Source organism: Rhinatrema bivittatum, chromosome 2, assembly GCF_901001135.1.
Source record: "Rhinatrema bivittatum chromosome 2, aRhiBiv1.1, whole genome shotgun sequence".
Lineage (NCBI taxonomy): Eukaryota > Metazoa > Chordata > Amphibia > Gymnophiona > Rhinatrematidae > Rhinatrema > Rhinatrema bivittatum.
In genome coordinates this window covers 480,860,768-480,881,381 of record NC_042616.1, presented here as the reverse complement: position 1 = coordinate 480,881,381, position 20,614 = coordinate 480,860,768, and the positions used below count along the sequence as shown (strand labels likewise).

Genomic DNA, 20,614 nt, shown 5'->3' with positions numbered 1-20,614 from the left:
GGGTTTAAAAAATGTTTGGATAAGTTCCTAGAGCAGAAGTCCATAAACTGCTATTAATCAATAAGGATTAGTAGCTTGGGATCTATTTATTTAGGTGTAAATTTAAAAAAGCCACGCACACTCAAGGAAGCGCCAGTTTTATATCTGTCTGCGGAGGTGCCCAGTTACATGCACAAGGGGAGGGGGATTTTAGTAAAAAAATGTGCAGTGATGCGATGGGGCCTACCCCAGTTCCCTATCCTTCCTCCCTTTTCCCCTCTCCTCCCCGACCCCTAAACCTACCCTATCTACCCTCATTTTAAAAAATGTTTCAACTTACTTGCTCCTAGGTGCAGCAGTAAATTCTGCGAGCTGGCCAGCCGCTGGTGTGCGCTTCCCCGGACAGGGCTTAATGGCTGCTGGCCTGGCCGGCCTCCACCTGGCCCTTTTTAAAGGCCCAGAACTTCTGCGTATACCAGATCTACGTGTTGCCGGGCACTTTAAAAAATGCGCCCAGTGCCCGAATGGCCCAGCCACACACATATCTCCCAGTATTTTTGTGCACCGGGCTTTAAACATTTGCCTGTTAATGTTTTGGTACGTGTGACTTGGTTGGCCATGGTTGGACACAAGATGCTGGGTTTGATGGATCCTTGGTCTGACCCAGTATGGCATATCTTATGTTCTTATGAAGGGGTGAAGTAAGGTGTGTTGATGCTTGGAAAAACCCCTCAATTTAAACGCATGCAATTCTGCCACATACTGACACAGCCAAATGTGAAAAATGTTCACAGGGGTGTAGAGGTTTAGTAGCTACTGTACAATAAGATGCTTCTGACTGACACTTCTGTAAAAATCTAGAAGACCAACCACATTTTCAGAAAATAGATGCCAAATATTGGCCCCTTAGAGTTTACTAAATAGATCAAAAGTCTGGCCCTGAATTTAAGTTTAGTAGGTTTTAGTTTCTAGAGTAGAAAAGACCTAAGCAAACCAAGCTGAAGCTAAACTTCAGCATTTTTATAACCAGAACTGATCTTGCTAATTTGGTTTCCAAATTATCAATCAAAAACATCTTAATTTTACTTTCAGAAGAGCTGTTATCCCAGGACAAGCAGGATGCTAGTCCTCACACATGGGTACGCAGTAAGTTTTTCTCTCGGTTCCGTCCGATTCCGTACCGTCTATTTCGCCTGCAAGTCGTCAACGGCTGTCCGACTTTGCCTTGGCCTCGAGTTTTAAGAAATGCCCACTTTGCTGCTGTATGATGTCTATTACGGACCCACACTTGCCTCAGCGAAAAACACGATGTTTTAACATGTATCAAGTGTGCCGAGATGACGCCGAAAGGCAGAAGACTCCGGATGGAGAAAATGGAGCATCTTTTTCACTTACAACTGATGCCCTCAATATCGACGTCAACGCAGTCATCTCCGGCTGGAGCGATCCGTAAAGTCGTCCTCAAGAAGAAAAGACCAGATGAAGCGGGAGATAGGCCATCGCCAACCCCGTCTAGGTCCTCCATACAATCGATGTCGGCCATCAAGAAGACCGAAGGGATACAAAAACATCGACATTGGAGGTCGCACGAGTCTGACACCAACCCAATATCCGATGGTTCATCGAGAGACTCTGAATCAGCACCAAAGAAACCTCGGGGACCAGACGTTTCACCGAGGCCTTCCACACCGAGGCGATCCCCACTGATATCAGGGAATCGTACCCTCACAGGGCTCTGTGGAGGTACCGGTATCGCCTTCGCTGCCTTCCCCCATAGCTGCTCTGGTTTCACCAGCTATGCGTGCGGAACTGGAAGGATATATCTGCCATAGAGTACGGGATGCGCTTGTCGATCCGATGCCAGCACCGACTCAACCATCGAGGCCAGCACCATCGTCAGTGCCTCCGGTTCCATCGGTGCTAGCTCTGATAACATTACTGGTACCTTCGACGACGCCATCGATGCCATCACTGAGGCATTCACCGATGATACTGTTGACACCATCGATGCCAGTGCTGGATTTATCTTTTTTGGTACCACTAATGGCAAAACTAGACACCCTTATCGATGCCATCCCAATAAAACCTCTGGAAAAATTGGTACCAATACTGACTGAAGAAGAACCACAGATTCCAGACCCAATCCCGCGTCCATTGGGGATTCTACGCTCCCACCCATTAATATCACCATTATTTCCATCAAAACCGATGGAACATCCATCGAGGTCAAAAGGATTTAGGCCTTCCACACCTCCTCGCTCCCACACACCGGATACATGGCAAGATACAGACACTGATACTTCCTCAGAGGAAATCCTTTCTGAACCATCTCATCCAGAGGAAATGAGAAAATCTCCTCCGGAAGATCTCTCATTCTCAAGTTTTGTAAAGGATATGACTGATACCATACCCTTTCAATTACAAACTGAAGAAGATGCCAGGCAAAAAACCCTAGAGGTACTCCAATTTGTGGATCCACCTAAGGAGGATTTAGCCATTCCTGTCCATGAGGTTCTTGCTGAACTATTACACAGATCATGGAAGCATCCCTGCTCCATACCTCCGGTAAACAAAAGGACTGATGCGACATATTTGATCCAACACATTCCTGGTTTCCATAAGACTCAGCTACCTCACCATTCAGTGGTAGTTGAGTCAGCACAAAAGAGATCAAAAAGGGTAAAGACTCACTCTTCAACCCCACCAGGCAAAGATAACAGATTCCTGGACAACATTGGCAGAAAAATGTTTCAAGGGTCTATGTTGGTTTCCCAGTTTGCGGTCTACCAATTATATATGACCCAATACCAACAAAACTTATGGAAACAGATACAAGAACTCTCCAAAGCTCTCCTTCAACAGCTTCAGGAGTACTTCTCATCCATAATTCACAAGGGCTTAGAGGCCGGTAAGCATGAAGTCCGTGCAGCATACGACTCCTTCGAAACTCCATCCAGAATGTCAGGCACCGGAATCAGTGCTCGAAGATGGGCCTGGCTCAAGGCATCTGATTTGAGGCCCGAGATACAGGACAAACTAGCTGATCTCCCTTGTCTAGGCGACAACTTGTTTGGAGAAAAGGTAAAGGAAGTTGTTTCCCTCTTCAAAGAGCATTCAGAGACTCTCAAACAACTGGCCTCTGTGCCTCAGGAGTCTCAAACATCAAGGAGACTCCCAAGGAAAGAATCAAAACACCCATACTATAGACCAAGGCGTTATTATCCTCCTCCTGCCCGTTGGCGCTCATCTAGGCCAGCTCAAAGGTCACAGCCTAGACAACCACGAGCAACCAGGCCTCAACCCCCTCCTTAGACAGGATCCACTTCAGGATTTTGAACCGAATCCAGGGAACAGCAGTCTATCTCCCAATCCAACACCAGAATTACCAGTAGGAGGACGGATAACATTTTTTCACCACGGACCAATGGGTACTCTCCATCACAACTCAAGGGTACCACTTGGATTTTCTCACTGTACCAAACGACACTCCTCCCACTGTGTTTTGGACAGCAAACAACCAATCCACACTTCTACAAACAGAATTATCCACCCTTCTGAGAGCCAGGGCCGTGGAACCAGTTCCCCGGCCTCGGCAGGGCAGAGGATTCTACTCCCATTATTTCCTCATTCCAAAGAAAACAGGAGGTCTACGTCCCATCCTAGACCTCAGAAATCTCAACAAATTTCTGAGAAAAGAAAAATTAAGGATGGTTTCTCTAGGGACCATGTTACCTCTACTTCAAACAGGAGATTGGTTCTGTTCTCTGGATCTTCAAGATGCTTATGCTCACATTCCCATATTCCCTCCTCATCGAAAGTACCTTCGATTCCTAGTGGGTACTCAACATTCGGCTTTGCCTCAGCACCTCAAGTGTTCACAAAATGTCTAGCAGTTGCAGCAGCTCACTTGCACAAGCAAGGCGTACACGTATTTCCTTTTCTGGACGATTGGCTTATCAGGAGTCAAACAAGACAAGGAGCTCTAAATTCTCTCAAGCTCACAATAAATCTACTCCATTCCTTGGGATTCCTCATCAATTACCAGAAATCCCACTGTACGCCGTCTCACCTGTTGCAATTCATTGGAGCAGAATTAAACACCATAATCTTTTCTTCCAAAGGACCATGTACAGACACTAGCTTCGTTAACAAACTCTCTATGAGTGAGCACACGAATAACAGCACATCAATGTCTCACACTATTGGGTCACATGGCCTCCACAGTCCACATCACTCCTATGGCCAGATTAGCCATGAGATTCACTCAATGGACACTCAAAAGCCAATGGATACAAGCCATTCAACCAATTTCTTACCCTATTCACGTAACGCAGGAGCTACAGTCCTCGCTCCTATGGTGGACAAACATGGACAACTTGCTCAAGGGCCTGCCCTTTCAACAACCAGCTGCGCAAGTAACGTTAACTACAGATGCATCCACCTCAGGCTGGGGAGCACACATTGGCCAATTACAGACCCAAGGTACTTGGACAAAACTCAAAGCTACATTTCAGATAAACTTCCTAGAGCTTCGAGCTATACGTTATGCGTTACATGCGTTCAAGGACTGCCTTTCCCACAAGACTGTTCTGATACAAACAGACAACACGGTAGCCATGTGGTACATCAACAGGGAGGTACGGGCTCGTATCTCCTTTGTCAAGAAGCTGCACAGATTTGGGACTGGGCCCTGACACACTCGATACTTCTACGGGCCACTTATCTAGCAGGCATTCACATCATAGTTGCAGATCGCCTCAGTCGTCAGTTCCAACCTCACGAGTGGTCTCTAGACCCCCTAGTAACGACCAAGATATTTCAGCGTTGGGGACAACCAACAATAGACCTCTTTGCGTCTCCTCTGAATCACAAAGTGGACAAATTCTGTTCTCTACACAAACAGAACCACCAGCCAGCCAAGGACGTCTTTGCTCGCCCTTGGAACTCAGGCCTTCTATATGCGTATCCTCCAATACCGCTCATAACCAAAACTCTAGTGAAGCTACAACAGGACAGGGGGACCATGAGTCTCATACCCCCCTATTGGCCTCAACAAGTATGGTTTCCCACACTTCTAGACCTCTCGATCAGAGAACCAATTCGTCTGGGAGTAGCTCCCACTCTCATAACTCAGGATCAGGGCAGGTTGCACCATCCCAACCTTCAATCCCTATCCCTGACAGCATGGATGTTGAAAGCTTGATTTTACAACCACTTAATCTTTCAACTAATGTATCTCAAGTGCTTATAGCTTCACATAAACCTTCAACACGAAAGAACTATTCTTCGAAATGGAAAAGGTTTACTTTGTGGTGCAGGCAAAAGAGTATTGACCCTTTCTCCTGCCCCACTTCTCTACTAGACTACTTATGGCACCTTTCAGACTCTGATCTCCAGACTTCATCCGTAAGAGTCCATTTAAGTGCAATCTCAGCTTACCATCACAAGATGGGAGATGCACCAATATCCATACAACCTCTTGTCAGTAGATTTATGAGAGGTTTAACTCAACTTAAACCACCAATTCGGCTTCCAGTCACAGAATGGGACCTGAATCTGGTCTTAACAAGACTCATGCGTTCTCCCTTCGAACCCATGAATTCCTGTGATCTTAAATTTCTCACATGGAAGACTATCTTCCTCATAGCATTTACATCGGCTAGAAGGGTGAGTTGCAAGCACTTGTCACGTATTCACCCTTTACAAAATTCCTACATGACAGAGTGGTTCTCCGTACACATCTAAAATTCCTCCCCAAGGTAGTTACGGAATTCCACTTGAACCAATCCATAGTTTTACCCACATTTTTTCCAAGGCCTCATTCTCACCAAGGGGAACAGGCCTTACATACCTTTGACTGTAAGCATGCACTAGCATTTTACTTCGAACGCACTGCAGTCCATAGGAAATCCACTCAACTCTTTGTATCTTATGATTCAAACAAACCGGCTAAGGCAGTGGGTAAACATACTCTATCCAACTGCTTAGCAGATTGCATACAGTTTTGTTATGAAAAAGCAGGCCTTCCTCTCCAAGAGCGAGTAAAGGCACATTCAGTAAGAGCAATGTCAACCTCAGTAGCACACTATCGTTCAGTGCCAATTCTTGACATATGTAAAGCAGCAACTTGGAGTTCTCTTCACACATTTGCAGCTCATTACTGTTTGGACAAACAAGGACGACAAGATGCAGCCTATGGACAATCTGTCTTAAAGAACTTGTTCCCAGCATAATCCAACTCCTTCCCATTTGTGATTTCAGGCTGCCTCATTTTTCCCCCAACAATACACCAGTTGTTGTGCTTCTTGCACAAGTTGTCTGCTGTTGGTCCAACACAAACATGACACAGCCTGTAGCTTGCTAATCACCCATATGTGAGGACTAGCATCCTGCTTGTCCTGGGATAAAGCAAAATTGCTTACCTTGTAATAGGTGTTATCCCAGGACAGCAGGATGTAGTCCTCACGAAACCCACCCACCACCCCGCGGAGTTGGGTCCGATACGTTTTATTTTTATTCCCTGTTCGATGTAAACCGACCTGATAAGGTATTTAACTTTGAAGGTCGGTATATAAAAATGCTAAATAAATAAATAAATAAATTTTATTTTTGGCTAACGCAAATTGCTACAAAAAAGACTGAAGGGAGACCCCTTAATCTACGGTGTGCCTACTGAGCATGCTCAGTAGGCACACCGTGCCAGTCAAAAGTTTCTAGAAACTTTGACAGACGTTTTTCCGTATAGGGCTCCATTACTGATGTCACCCATATGTGAGGACTACATCCTGCTGTCCTGGGATAACACCTATTACAAGGTAAACAATTTTGCTTTCCACCGTGTCCTTTAAACTAGAGAATGTAATTTGTTCAAAAAGCATGTATAATAACTTCTACTGTAGGAAGAAACATGGAACTGACTCTTCCTCTGGCACATTCAGACACTATTGCAGAAAGAGGTATTTGGTAAATGTGGCTGAAAGATAACAAAATTTGCTTTTCCTACTTTGCATTTTTCTTAGTTGAAACATTTGGATAAACATTTTAAGACAAAGAACCCACAATTCTATAGCATGTTTTTCTTATTACTATTGTAAGCAATCAGCATTGGGTTTAGGTAAATGAAAGTTCTGACTCTTGCCTGCTTCCACGGGCATCGAAATTTCCCCATACTGTCCACTGCAGGATTCCATTACAGTGCAACATCAAAAAATATTTGTATGTACACAACCAATTTTTGAAAAAAAAGAAAAGACCCAATAAAAGTCAAAATTTATTTGGAGCATGTTTATTTCAGCCAAAATGTAAGCCTAGATTTTGCAAAATCCAAACTAAGGAAAAAGACCAAAATATTTTGGGGATTTCCAAATACTCATTTTACCAACCAGAATTAGTGCTCCTTTAAGAAAAAAAGAGAGAAAATAAAATAATGTATTGCAATAAAATAAAACACAAATCTGCTTTATTTCCTTTATTTTTGGTTACAAGAGTTAAACCACCCATTGTTAATAAAAGATCATGTCATGTTAAAACAAAGTTTTATTAGATTAAGCAAAGTGCAAAAATTTATCAGACCCGTTTTGAACTCTGTCTTCTAGATAAGGCTTCAACTTGTTAGATTTGTTATCCAGTTTCTGAATAATCTGAGAAAATGTTAAACTAAGGCGTAGATTTTATAATGTGCGTGTACAGCGTACATGTGCGTGCGCTACCCGGTGTGCACGCAAGTTGTAAAATCAGGGGTTGGCGTGTGCGCAAGGGGATGCACTATTGTTGCGCGCACCGAGCCGCGCTGCCTTCCTCCATTCCCTTCCCCCTAACCTGACCTTCCCACCCCTTCCCCTAACCCTACTCTAACTCCCACCAAAAGTTTTATTTTACCTTTTGCGCCTGCCTCTGGGCAGGTGCAAGTTGCTCTCGCTTGCTGACTGCCGGCGCGCGGTCCTCAGCACAGCGGCAAATAGCCGCTGGGCTAGGAGCTGCCTACCCCGCCCACGCCCCGGGACTTACGCGCGCCACCAGGCCTCTTTAAAATAGGCCCGGCGCGCATAACTCTTTTAAAATCCAGCCCTAAATGAATAACCTTATTATAACTAGATTATGAAATTCCTGCCTGACTTCAGAAAAGCGGTAATATATAATTATCCATGACTTCTGAAGTACTATAACATCAAAGCACAACTCTCTTCTTCTGCTCAAGGGAAACAAACAATTTTTGCCTCCAGGAGACAAACCCCTTTTTTGGACTAGTGCAGAGATGCATTAACAAAAGGGAGTTTGCAGAAAAAGTCGAGACTATTGTTCAAGGTCTTTTTTTTAGTGATGAGTATCCTTACTTAAGAGGTATCATGAATATTTGTTCTAAATTGCAGATCAGACATACAATCCTAAGTCCTGGTTAGAGAACAATCTGCAAGAGAAAGTAATTACAGTATAAATTGCTGTTTTTATTTTTACAATGGGTGCTCCACTTCTATAGAACATGCAGAATAAAAGAACAAGGCACAGATGCGAGAAACTTTCTGCAGGACAGCTAAGGGGAACAGAATCTTCCACAAAAAAGGATGCTGCGGCTTTGGTTGTGCATGATGAAAAAGAGGAACGGATGGTCCGCTATGAATCTCGGGACTATTGGAGCGCAGCGCAGCATCATGACTGCGGCAGTGGCAGCTGCCGCCTCTGTGCCTTCTTCGTTCACCTCCACAAAGGACTTGTGGATCACCTTGGACAGGACCAGATCATTATTGCTTGACATCCCAGAGAAGTCAGCCTTGCGCATGTCAAAGGCATCAGACATTCCCATGCTGCTCAGCACAGATTTCAGGTCATACATCTCTTCCATTTTAAATTTGGGTATAGACACTTCAACTTCTGTATTATGCATCATTTCTGGGTTTGTCCAATCCATAAATTTCTTATATGTGAGCTCTCTTTCAAGCTGGAAAAAACAACAAAAATTTAATTACTGAATCCAGAAGAAAACAAGAGCACAAGTTTAATTATCTTCTCACATGGACCTGGTAATCAGCAAGCAAGCAAAAATAAAACCTGATAAATACCCTTTATGGGCCTCACATTATATTTAAGAAGTAAAACTTATTAGCAGGAGAGCACACTTTAATCTATTTATTTATTTATGCTCTTCATATAATCTGCTACCTCCATATATACTATTCAGAAATAACTGGAGGAGGCTTCCTATTCTATATACACCTGTACTAAAACATATCATCAAGAACAGAAAATATGCTAAAAGAAACACACCAAACAGTGTGAAAAGATAATCCAGGGATCAATTTTCACAAAAGCTGAATCAATAGGCATTTATTACAATTAAGGTACATTGTACATTGTATTTCTTATTATACACTGAAAAGGTTTAGCATTTAGGCATTAGAAGGCCAGATAAAAAAACTCAGTCCATGTTACTGGTGGCCAAGACTACACAGAAAGGTACAACAGATAAAGGAGCTGCAGTGACCCACAAAGCACTTCCATTTCAACTTTGCTTTCAAGACTGCATCCCTGCAATGACCTGAAAGAAGGGGGTGCATTCTGCTAGCTCTTAACTTGGCAAGATCACTTTTATACTAAAAGAGAGTAAAAAAAAATAAACTCTGCAACTATTTATTTAAAAATTATTTCTATTCAGCCTTTACACACACTATGGTTCAAAGAGGATTACATCGCAAACATTCACAATTTTTTAAAACCCCAATACAATAAAACCAAACATCACAATCATAAAACTAAAAATGAACATCTATAAAACTGAATGATTCTAAAGAAATTTTAATAAAGAAAAAGGCTTTTGTCAGTCCATGGACTTATTTCATAAATAAATATTCAGCAATAGCTTGATCTGACCATTTGTGTGTGGTTTAGGGATTCGCTAATACTAGAATATACTAATTTTTTTAATTCACATTAAATTGAATTAGTGTGCACTAAAAAATTAGAACATATTAAATTTAGTGCACACTAAAATTAAATAAAAAATGCATATTTTTTGGCTGCACACCCCTAGTTATAATGGAGGGTGAATGCTGCCAGGAATGACATAAGTATGGTTTTATATGAAAACACAGTTCACACTCAAATGATGGTGTGTGGGTTAAGTAATTTTCTGCCTTCATCTGTCTTTGCTGTCCAGCTTCTCATCTGGGCAAAAAAGAAAGACACAGCTCACCTCCCCTCAGACTTATCAACCTTTCCATCTGCTCTAATGCACACACACAGAGGACACAAATACTGTCAGTCTCTAGCCATGGCCTCACTATTAGACCCAAATCACTGCTCCAGTTTATGGGGAATAGGGATACAAACAGCTGAAGGGGAAATAACTTTCACCTAACCCTGAAATCACCATTTAAGTTATAGTCTGGGAAAATAAATTATCAGTGTGCTTTAATGTGCAGACAGTGTTACTACTAGGGATGACCGTTGCTCTATGAAAACAGTACCCTAACAATAAGGTATCCTAGCACATGGATGCTATTACCCCAGTTCAAGTGGGCTGTACGTAAAACATAGCTGTAGCTATTCCAAAACCTCACCAGGTGTATTTTCTGAAAATATAATTTGTGGCTAGATGCCTTACTATGCAGATGGCATTTCAGAGTGAAAAGAGAAGGCAGGCCCCAGCTAATTCCATGGCTACAGTGGTTATGATTATAAACAGAAGTAGACTGGGTGGGTGTAGAGATGACAGTGCTTTTAATCTCTCATTTTTCCTCAACTTTATACTGGCTAAGCAGGAATGCCATCAGCACTAAAACAGAACAGATAGATCAAGGCAATTTCTAGTTAAATTTGTTTTTAGGAACGATTTAAATGTACTGTGCATCACATTATCAGGCCAATGCAATATCAGCGCATAAAAGACATGCCCGGGCATATGTTTTTCGAACGCGTGCACATCCTCCGGGCGCTCGATGCAAAAGGCAGGGCTGTTCCAGAGCAGCCTTTTGAAAGAGGATTGGTCCTTTCACTGTCATGTGACAGTAAATGGACCAATCGGCAGGAATGACAGAGTGAATAAATTATATCAAGTGCCCGACTCACTGCCAGAAGGGGTTCCGATTGGGCCAGACCTTGGGATGCTGCTTTCTGTGGTTCCACCTATGAGTGGAACATAATTCAGGTTTCTGTGGTTCCTTCTATTTAGTATCGCTAGGATACTAATAGGAGGAATCAAGAAAGCAGGATTGTTTTGTATTTTCAGTCAGCCCTTGAACGCCACATACCTTAATGCCTGCTCCCGGGCCGGCATTAAATTTGAGGTGTTAAAATGGGTGCTGTGGCCACATGGCAATTTTTTGCAGCAGGGGGTATTAGCCCATAGCCTTAATATGAATCTACATGTGATGAGCGCTACCAGCTACACGCTGGTTTGAATGCGTGTTCTGGACACGCTAATCCCCTTAACTGCACAAGGGGTTTTGGAGGCATCCAAGCGAGTGTAAAGCCATGCTCTCAGCAGAGCGCACTATTACTGTATCGGCCTGTTTGTGCTTGACCATTTATCCACCTCTATCATCTGCCTATGTGCAGAAAGTTGTATGCATAACTTTCAGGGTTAAATGTATACATTGGAAAAGGCCAGACACACACACACACACACATTTTGGACATTTGGGCTGAATGTAAAAAACCAATAGAAACAGATCTAGTCCCACTGCCTTTTTCTCTTTTGAAAAGTGGCTGAACAATGAAGAATCCTGCCACACTTATTTTGTTAAGTTGCTTTGGGGGCAGTAATCAAACTATGCGCGCTGGTGCCTACTCCGTAGGTACTATTTACACAGGGTGTTTGCATCAATAATCAGAGCAAAAGGTACATGTGCAGTAATGCTCTAATTACTGTTCCCAGAAAACCTACCCGCAGAGGTTTATGCCACCTTTTTCTGCAGGTAATTCTTTTCATCAGAAATGCACAGAGTTTTGATTATTCAAAACTATACCCTTTATTGTGTAGCCTGCCTTCTTTCCACTCCCGGGAATGCTGCCACAGTATGTGGATCAAATTGTGTTTGCTGCTGAACTCTAGACATATGTTTACATGCATATAGAGTTGGCGGCATTCAAAGAGGTAAAGCAACGATTTACCCTCGGAAATGCCTTAGTTATTGCCCTCTGATTGCACAGGTGGACTCTAGAGCTTTTGAAGGCACTCGGGGTCCCACCCCACATTTTCCCTGTGAAAACTGATTTTTTTTTTTAATAAACAGTCTTAGACCAAGTTATGTTTTCTGAAATTTTATAAAATGTCACAACTTTGTACAAACTGCCTTGTACAAAGTTTTAACCATAGCCTTCCCTGAGCTGAAACAGTTTCACAGAATGTAGTAGATTATGCACACAGTCGAGGAGATGGAAGGGTAAAAGCGGTCAGACATCTATAGAAAGTCTACACCCTCTTGAACATTTTTCACATTTTGCTGTGTCAGTGTAGCAGTATTGCTTGCATTTAAATGCAAATTTGTTATCAACTCATCAAGGTCAAAAATATTTTATTGATGGGACAAAGTGAACTTCCTGTTTTCGCTTTCTTGCACAGGGCAGCGGGTTTTCAAGGATTTTTCTCCATTCTTTGTCTCTTCTATCCTACCAAATACTCCAGTCTCTCCCAATGCAAAGCATGTTATTGACTTACACATGTAACTTCCCCATAACATGACGCTGACACCCCCATACTTCACAATAGGGATGGCGTTGTGTTGGGATCACACCAAATGTAACCCTTTGTATTCAGACCAAGAATGGAGAAATTACTTACCTGATAATTTTGTTTTCCTTAGTGTAGACAGATGGGCTCAGGACCAATGGGTTATGTGCTCCCCTGCTAGCAGATGGAGATGGAGTCAGGTTTCAAAGCTGACGTCACCTTAGATACACTCCTGCAGTGACCTCAGCCCTTCAGTATTCTCTTCAAAAGCCGTTGTGGACATACTATTGCCAAACATGATTAAAACGATTATAAACTTGATTAAAAAGAGATAACCGTAACTGTACTCAACTAAATATAAGCACTGAATCCCAGCAAGATCATAGATGACCTGATCTAGGTACTGGGTGACAGCTTACCTGTAACCTCTTGGAATCGATATTCACCTCATGGGAGATTCCTTGCCACTGTTCACAGGCAGGATGCTGAGTCCATCTGTCTACACTAAGGAAAACGAAATTATCAGGTAAGTAATTTCTCCATTTCCTAGCGTGTAGCCAGATGGACCCAGGACCAATGGAATATACAAAAGCTACTCCTGATCAGGGCGAGAGGCTGCCCGCAATCTGGTTATCACCACCCTTACAAAGGCTGCATCCTCTCGGGCCCGAACATCCAGGCGATAGAACCAGGAGGTGTGCAAGGAAGACCACGTCACCGCTTGGCAGACCTCCTTATAGAATGGGCGGAGTTGAAACTACAGATGATCTTGGCCTCCCAATCACAGGAAAAGTCAAAGTCAAAGCAGACTCTCTCAGCAGGAAGAGTCTGTATCCAGGTGAACGGCGTTGCCGGCCAGAGCTTTTCAGCTGCTGGTAGATCGTTAGGGCCTCCCGTCCATTGACATGCTGGCCACATCTCACAATGCAAAGGCCTCCCGATTCTTCAGTCACAGAAGAGATCAATGTTCCCTGGGGATCGACACCCTTTTCCAGACCTGGCCAAAGGAAGACTTACTGTATGCCTTCCCTCCATGGCCCCTGCTGGGCAAGGTCATTCGCAGGATCAAGTGCCACAGGGGATTAAGTCCTTCTAGTGGCTCCAGATTGGCCCAGAAGCCCACAATATTCAGACATGTGGAGGTTTCTGGTGGAGACCCCCCTGTGCCTTCCTCCGCACAGGGACCTGCTCCAACAAGGTCCTGTCCTTCACGAATCTATATCCCCTTTGTCGTCCGTGGTGTGTGTCCTGGACAAGGATACCCTTGGTGAGATAAGGAATATCTCGAGGCCTGCTGATAGGGCTCGGGAGAACAAGGTCTTCCTGGCTGGAGTTTGGTCTGGACATGGGGCAGGAGACAGACTGTGCCTGTTGAAGGCTTGAAGGCCTTGAAAAAAATTCCACCCAAGAAAAGGCCACCAGGTCCATGCCTAGCCCAGGGGGAACTGGGGTAGGTGCAGCTGAATTTCCTTCTCCCGTGGTAGACCCAGCCCCGGGATGCTACCTGTTTAGATTGAGGCTGACCCCCTCCTCTGAATGGGAAGAGCCAGGCTTAGAAATGTTCTGGGAGTCCAAACTCTCCCTGGGACCCTCACAGTGCTAACATAGGTAAGAATCACGGTCAGACTGTGTAGCCCTAATATGGCAGGCAGCACAAACGTGTCGCTTATGCTTCTTTGCTGCTGGAGCTATTATGAACGGTAGCTGTGTGCGCAGCCGGCTAGCATTTGAAATTGAGTGTGCACAGATCCTGTACCAATGCACATAATCTGAAACACACATATGCAGGAATGTATGCATACATATATTCGCACAGGTATGTGGGAACGTATGCACAGCGTTACGAGCAGAGCCGACACACACCGCGTGGACCGATGCTCTATGGAGGGCAATGGAAGCGCACAAAACTGTGTGCAAGATGGCGCCACCGTTACCTACCACGTGGTGTGTGCCCACCGAGCCTGAAGCAGGGCCTAGCCCATTGGGGTGGGGGTGGGGGACTCTCAACCCGCTTGGAAGCCCCCTTCCCTTATCCCAATGGGATCGGGAATGTCGTTGGTACGGTGCGCCGAGCAAGGAGACCAAAGGAAAGACTTATCGAAGCCCTTTCACGTCTCTAAATCAGGAGGAATCCTCTTCTCTCTTTACTTACCTGGGCTCAGTGTTTACCAGCTGAGTACAGAGACGGTCTCCGGCTGCGGGGGAAGAGGGCTTTGGCTGTTACCACCGCGCTCGGCTTCCTGCACTCGCTGCCTTTTGGCTGCTTCAGCAGCAAAGTCCACGCTGGGAACCAGCTACAGGACCAAGGCACACCTCTGAGGAATCTCGGAAATTGCCTCAGGAATTCTCGACTGGGGGAGGGATCTTTAAGTATCATTGCAGGAGAGCGGGGCTCAACCTTTCTCCAATTTAAAGGCAGAACTTCCTCTAAGGAATACTGCAATCCCAAAGGGAAAGCACATCCACATCTGCTAGAAGATAGAGAGATACTGAAAGGCTGAGGTCACAACAGGGGTATATCTAAGGTGACGTCAGCTTTGAAACCTGACTCCGTCTCCATCTGCTAGCAGGGGAGCATATAACCCATTGGTCTTGAGTCCATCTGGCTACACGCTAGGAAAGATCTATTTTAATTTTGTCAGTCCACAAAAAACTTTTTTTCAATATGGCTATAGTATCTTAATGAGTGTTTCTCTGCATACTTCAAACAGGATCCAAGGTGGGCTTTCTTGAGTTGTCGTATCCTTGCCACCCTACCACACGGGCCGATACAGTAAAGTGCGCTCCGGTGGAGCACATTGTTAGCCCGCGTTTGTGCTATTTTTACCCCTTATACAGTATGGGGTAATAGCGCGTTGAAAATGCGCTGCCAACTCCCCTAAAACTAATAGCGCCCACAACATGCAAATGCATGTTGATGGGCCTATTAGTCATTCCCGCGCGATACAGAAAGCAAAATGTGCAGCGCCTTTGGCAGGTGTTAATTTCGGCCGGCACCAGGAAAGTGTACAGAAAAGCAGAAAAAAAACTGCTTTTCTATACACCCTCCGACTTAATATCATAGCAATATTAAGTCAGAGGCCCCCCCCAAAAAAATAAATTTTAAAATCTGCCCGCGGGTTGGAAGACGGACACTCAATTTTGCGAGTGTCCGTTTTCCGAACCCGTGGCTGTCAGCGGGTTCGAGAACTGACGCCGGTAAAAATTGAGCATCGGCTGTCAAAACTGCTGACAGCTGCCGCTTCTGTCAAAAAGAAGGTGCTAGGGATGCGCTAGTGTCCCTAGTGCCTCCTTTTACCATGGGCCCTCATTTGCATGCGGGCCGATACTGAATCGCGTGCCCAGGACACTAGCCTGTGCATGTGTCGGGAGAGCGGGCGCTCGCCGGCTCTCCCGTGCTTCTTTCTGTATCGGCCCGACAGAGATCAGATTTGTGGAGTGCTTGGGATATTATCATGCACACATTTTGACCAATCTTGGACACAGAAGTTTGTAGCTCTTGTAAAGTTGCCACTAGCCTCTTGGTTGCCTCCCTGATCAGTGTCCTTCTTGCTCAGTCATACAGTTTGGAAGGAATGGCCTGAACTAGGTAGGTTCCGGGTGGTGCCACACACCTTCCACTTCTTAATAATCTTGACTGTGCACATGGACTTTGCAATTATTTTATAACCATCCCCTGAGCTATGCCTTTCCACAACTTTGTCTTGGAGTTCTTGTGAGTGCTCATAGCTGAGTCTTTGCTTTGAAATGCTCTACCCAGCACAGAGAACCAACAAAATTGTATATTTAAATTTATACTGACATTATTTAAATGACAGTATAATTTAACACATATGGACTAGTTTATTTGGTGTGTGCTTTTTGAGGCAATTATTTTTCCCCCAGAGTTTTAAGAATGTGGGATTGCTATAGAAGTAAACGGGAATGTAAAGTTAGTGAACCAAGCTCTTTCATGTTTTTATTTCTACTTTTTCTAAGGAATTCTGGAATATATTTTTCACTTGTCGGTTGTGGGATAGGACGTGTGGTTACATGGAACAAACACTGGTAGAATGCATTTTAGTTCCATGCTAAAAGGCAACAAAGGGGGACGCTTTGGAAAGGGGGTGGGGGTAGACTTTCTATAGGAGATGTACATCATTCACTCAGAATTTCAGAAAATGCAAGTTCTAACAGGATTCTTATTTCTTCAGTTACTTTTTCTGCAGTAAAAAAAAAAGAAAAGCAATAATAAGACATTCAGTTTCAATGTACATTTTATGAAAGTTGTCAAAATGACTTATCCAGGAATGTAGAACAGCGTTCTCACACACAGTTTTCTTTACCGTAAGCCAACCTGAAGTGGAGCGTAATCATGGAATGTAGTAAAATAAACACACCCAGCAGCTCCACTAAAGGAGATCAGGGTAACAAAACTGTATTTCAAGAGAAACAACCACATGCATTGTCACTTAGGTGACATCTTGAAGTAATAACATTGTTTGGTAGTTATCACCCAAAGTACACTGTCTGCCAGTAGTTCTCAATCCTGTCCTGGTGATCACACAGCTAGTCGGATTTGCAGGATACCCTCCATGAATAACTGTGCGTTTCATTTATATTTACCGGGTCTCTACTGCATACAAATCTATCTCATGCATACTCATTGTGGATACCCTGAAAACCTGTCTGACGTGTTGTCACAAGGACAGGTGAGGAAACTGATGCCGTAATCCAATACAAATGAAAAACAGAAGATTATGCTCACAAGTTTTCTGTGTCCCTGCCGAACTTCTTTGTGCATTGTTGGCCTGCTTAACACATATTTGGGCACATTTTTTAAAGCTTAGTTGGAACTTACATGCATAAAATTGTGAGTTCCATGTGTAGATTGGTTGACCGGCTTTACTGAAATTTCTGCCCCTTAAAACTGCACACAGAAATTTAGTTCCTCAGAAAGACAGGCATTCCGGGTAGGGAAAGTGGTGCGTTTTCAGGGGCGTGTTACGGACTTGCAAGCCGTCAATATGTACAACTTAGGCCATCATTTGAAAAACTCTTAACCGCCCACATGCATGTTTAGCTGTATAGCAAACCAATAGTCTTAACACAATTTAGGAGGATGCCTTGTGTTTGTAAATTGGGTTAACTGCATACTTCAAAGCAAGCACATAATTTTGCAGGAAGATGCACTAGTGACATTTTCCCTAGTTTGTCACCTGATTTTGTGTCTGTTGAAAAGGGCTTAGTCACTCAAGTCACTAGCGCTCTTTACATCATCTGGCTTACACAACTGGCCCAAGTCACACTCTGATATTTTTTATTTAGCATCTCAAAATACATTGAAGACTGAAAAATCATAAAAGATATCTTCAATTAAAAAAGTGTGTAATAAAAAACAAACAAAAAAAATGCACACAGCCTAATTTCCCTACCTGGACAACTTTCCTGCTCACCAGCATGCTCAATATTCACCTCTCTACTCCACCTCTGACCCAGCAGTTAACTTCCATTTCTGGGGCTAATATTGAGCCAGTGCTGTCCTGAACCTGAATTCTTAGGTGCGAGGGTCCTGAAGTCAGGTCTCCACTTGTAACCCAGGTGTAAAATTCCCAAGCCTATAAAAAATGGGCTAGTGGGGGGTGCCCGAGTCCAGGACCCATGCCAGAGACCCTCTGCCCTGGGATTCCCAAGTCAAACACACAGAATTGCCCTAGGTAGATGTCTATCTTAACACAAGCTCTTTGGTGTCACATCATACTTCTCCAGATTTCCATAGGACCTGGCAGAGTAGCTGGCAGCAGTTGGACGTGAGGAGCTGCAGGACAGCACAATAGGTGGATGGTGGACCTTACACAGGGAACCCGAAAAGAGTGAGGTGACAGCGATAAATAATTGTACAGATAGTGAGTGCTGCATGATGGTGATACTTGTGCTACTTTAATTGCTTTCCCCAGCGAGTTTTCATAATAGGCAGTTGCCCATATAATTCTGCATACAATGGTGATTACTGTGCTAATTGCCTGCCCCAAAGAGAAGCTCTTTTCTGCCTTTCTAGTTCACTATTTCAGTTGTTTTGTGTGCACAAATCATTCTTCTTTGTGCAAAAGTCATATTAATATGGCATTAGCTATTTATCCTCAATGCAGGAAGGCACTGTGCATTTTTGCACACATTTTTAATTCCCAGTGTATTTGCATACCATTAGCTTGCTGCATCTGGAGTTAACTCATTTTTCAAGCAGCAGTAAGGAAAACATGCTTTAAAATTTAACTCACATAATTCACACATTTTATTGCATTGGCTCCGTCTTAAGCCAGGTTGGTAGCTGCAGGCTACAACTCTTCAGAAATGAACCAAGTCAGTGGTGGAAGACTGGTAATAGCCAGGTAATGATCAACAAGGCTATGTGAACTTAAGAGGGTCAGATGATTGGGCAACAGCCTCACTTAATTTAGGTAGATGTTTAGGTTATTACAAAGCTTGGTGGTAAGACATGGTGGGAGGTGGACCAAGATATGATGGGGGGAGGGGAAGAGCGCAGAGAATTAGTGAGGATGATAAAAACTTGGAGAAGTTTCTCCAGCTAGCATATATCATTACTATGGACAGGAATAAGTGGACGGGCAGATTGGTCTTTTTCTGCTGTCATATACTGTGTTACTATGCAAGCCAATCCTCCATCGAGCACTTGTGCAAGGATTTCCAATTTCTTCTTTTTGTATAACTAATTGCTGCTAATAAATGAGTAACCAAGGAATAATGTGTACTTTGTGTAAAGACCTTTGGCAAAAGCTTTCCCAAGAATCATATCAGGGGAACATATGGGAAAGACCTGAACAATGTCATGAAAAGAAAATTATTCCTTACCTGCTAATTTTCGTTCCTGTAATACCATGGATCATTCCAGACGGTGGGTTATGTTCCATGTCCAGCAGATGGAGTCAGAACACAAAATTCCCAGGGGAGGACCCATATAACCACGCCTCCCCTGTAACAGCTCTCAGTAACTAGACTAACAAAGCCCAAAAGAGAGAGACTAAAAACAGAGGGATCAAGTAATCAAAGAAGGAATTGAAATAACCGAAACCCTAGCGGAACTACATTGGTTACCGATTGAACACAGAATTAAATACAAAACCCTATGTACCATCCATAAACTAATTCATGATGAGAAATCAGACTGGCTAAACACAGCATTACAGGTACACGTCCCACACAGAAATCTTCGATCAGCAAATAAAGCACTCCTAACCATCCCAACAGTTAAAGCAGCAAGACTAACCCAAGTGAGGGAAAGGGCCTTATCATTAGCAGGACCCACAATTTGGAACACAATGCCTCCAGAGATCAGATTACAAAGTGATCTCAAGGCATTTAAGAAAAGTTTAAACACATGGCTTTTTAAACAGGCATTTTACAAGGAGACGGGAGAATAGAAATTATTCAGGAATAAGCAGATAAACACCGACACACAGTAGAGTAGTCTATGAACCCCACATCACAACTAGCATATTGATAACACTATGTATAATAAATTTGGTGAAATTTTATCAGTACACTCGGTCATGACCCACTTCTCTAAAAATTATTTTGTCTAATGATATATTGTAACCGAACCTTTGACGGCACCTGTTAGAATGTACTATAGTACACTTTTACTTACATTAAATATGTGCCTACATGTAAACCGTTGCGATGGTATATAACTTAGCGACGGTATAGAAAAGATTTTAAATAAAAATAAAATAATAATGGGCATTGTGCCTGACCTGCCCTCTAAATTTCCCAAAAGTAAACTAAAGTAGTAAAGTTGCAGTCTTATCAGCCCAAGGAATCATCTTAAACCATCTCCCTTCCTGAAAATATATCAGCATCTGTGCCCTGTCCTCATTCCCACCCTCTGCCTCCCCTGCGCAACCCTATCTCGAACACTCCTGTCTCACCTAGCAAACCCCAAACCCCCCCAGGACTGCTGGAAGTGTACAATTG

At 43.5% G+C, this 20,614-nt stretch overlaps 1 protein-coding gene across 2 annotated transcripts in view; it reads right to left on the bottom strand.

The window, feature by feature from the left end:
- Nucleotides 1-8,286: 8,286 nt before the first annotated feature.
- LOC115085004 (serpin B6-like) overlaps nt 8,287-20,614 on the bottom strand; it is a 68,163-nt gene continuing 55,835 nt past the window's right edge. For both annotated transcript variants that reach the window (XM_029590509.1, XM_029590510.1), the window contains exon 7: nt 8,287-8,914. In XM_029590509.1, the coding sequence (XP_029446369.1) occupies nt 8,510-8,914 (405 nt within the window). In that variant the 3' untranslated portion in view covers nt 8,287-8,509. The remainder of the gene's footprint in view (nt 8,915-20,614) is intronic.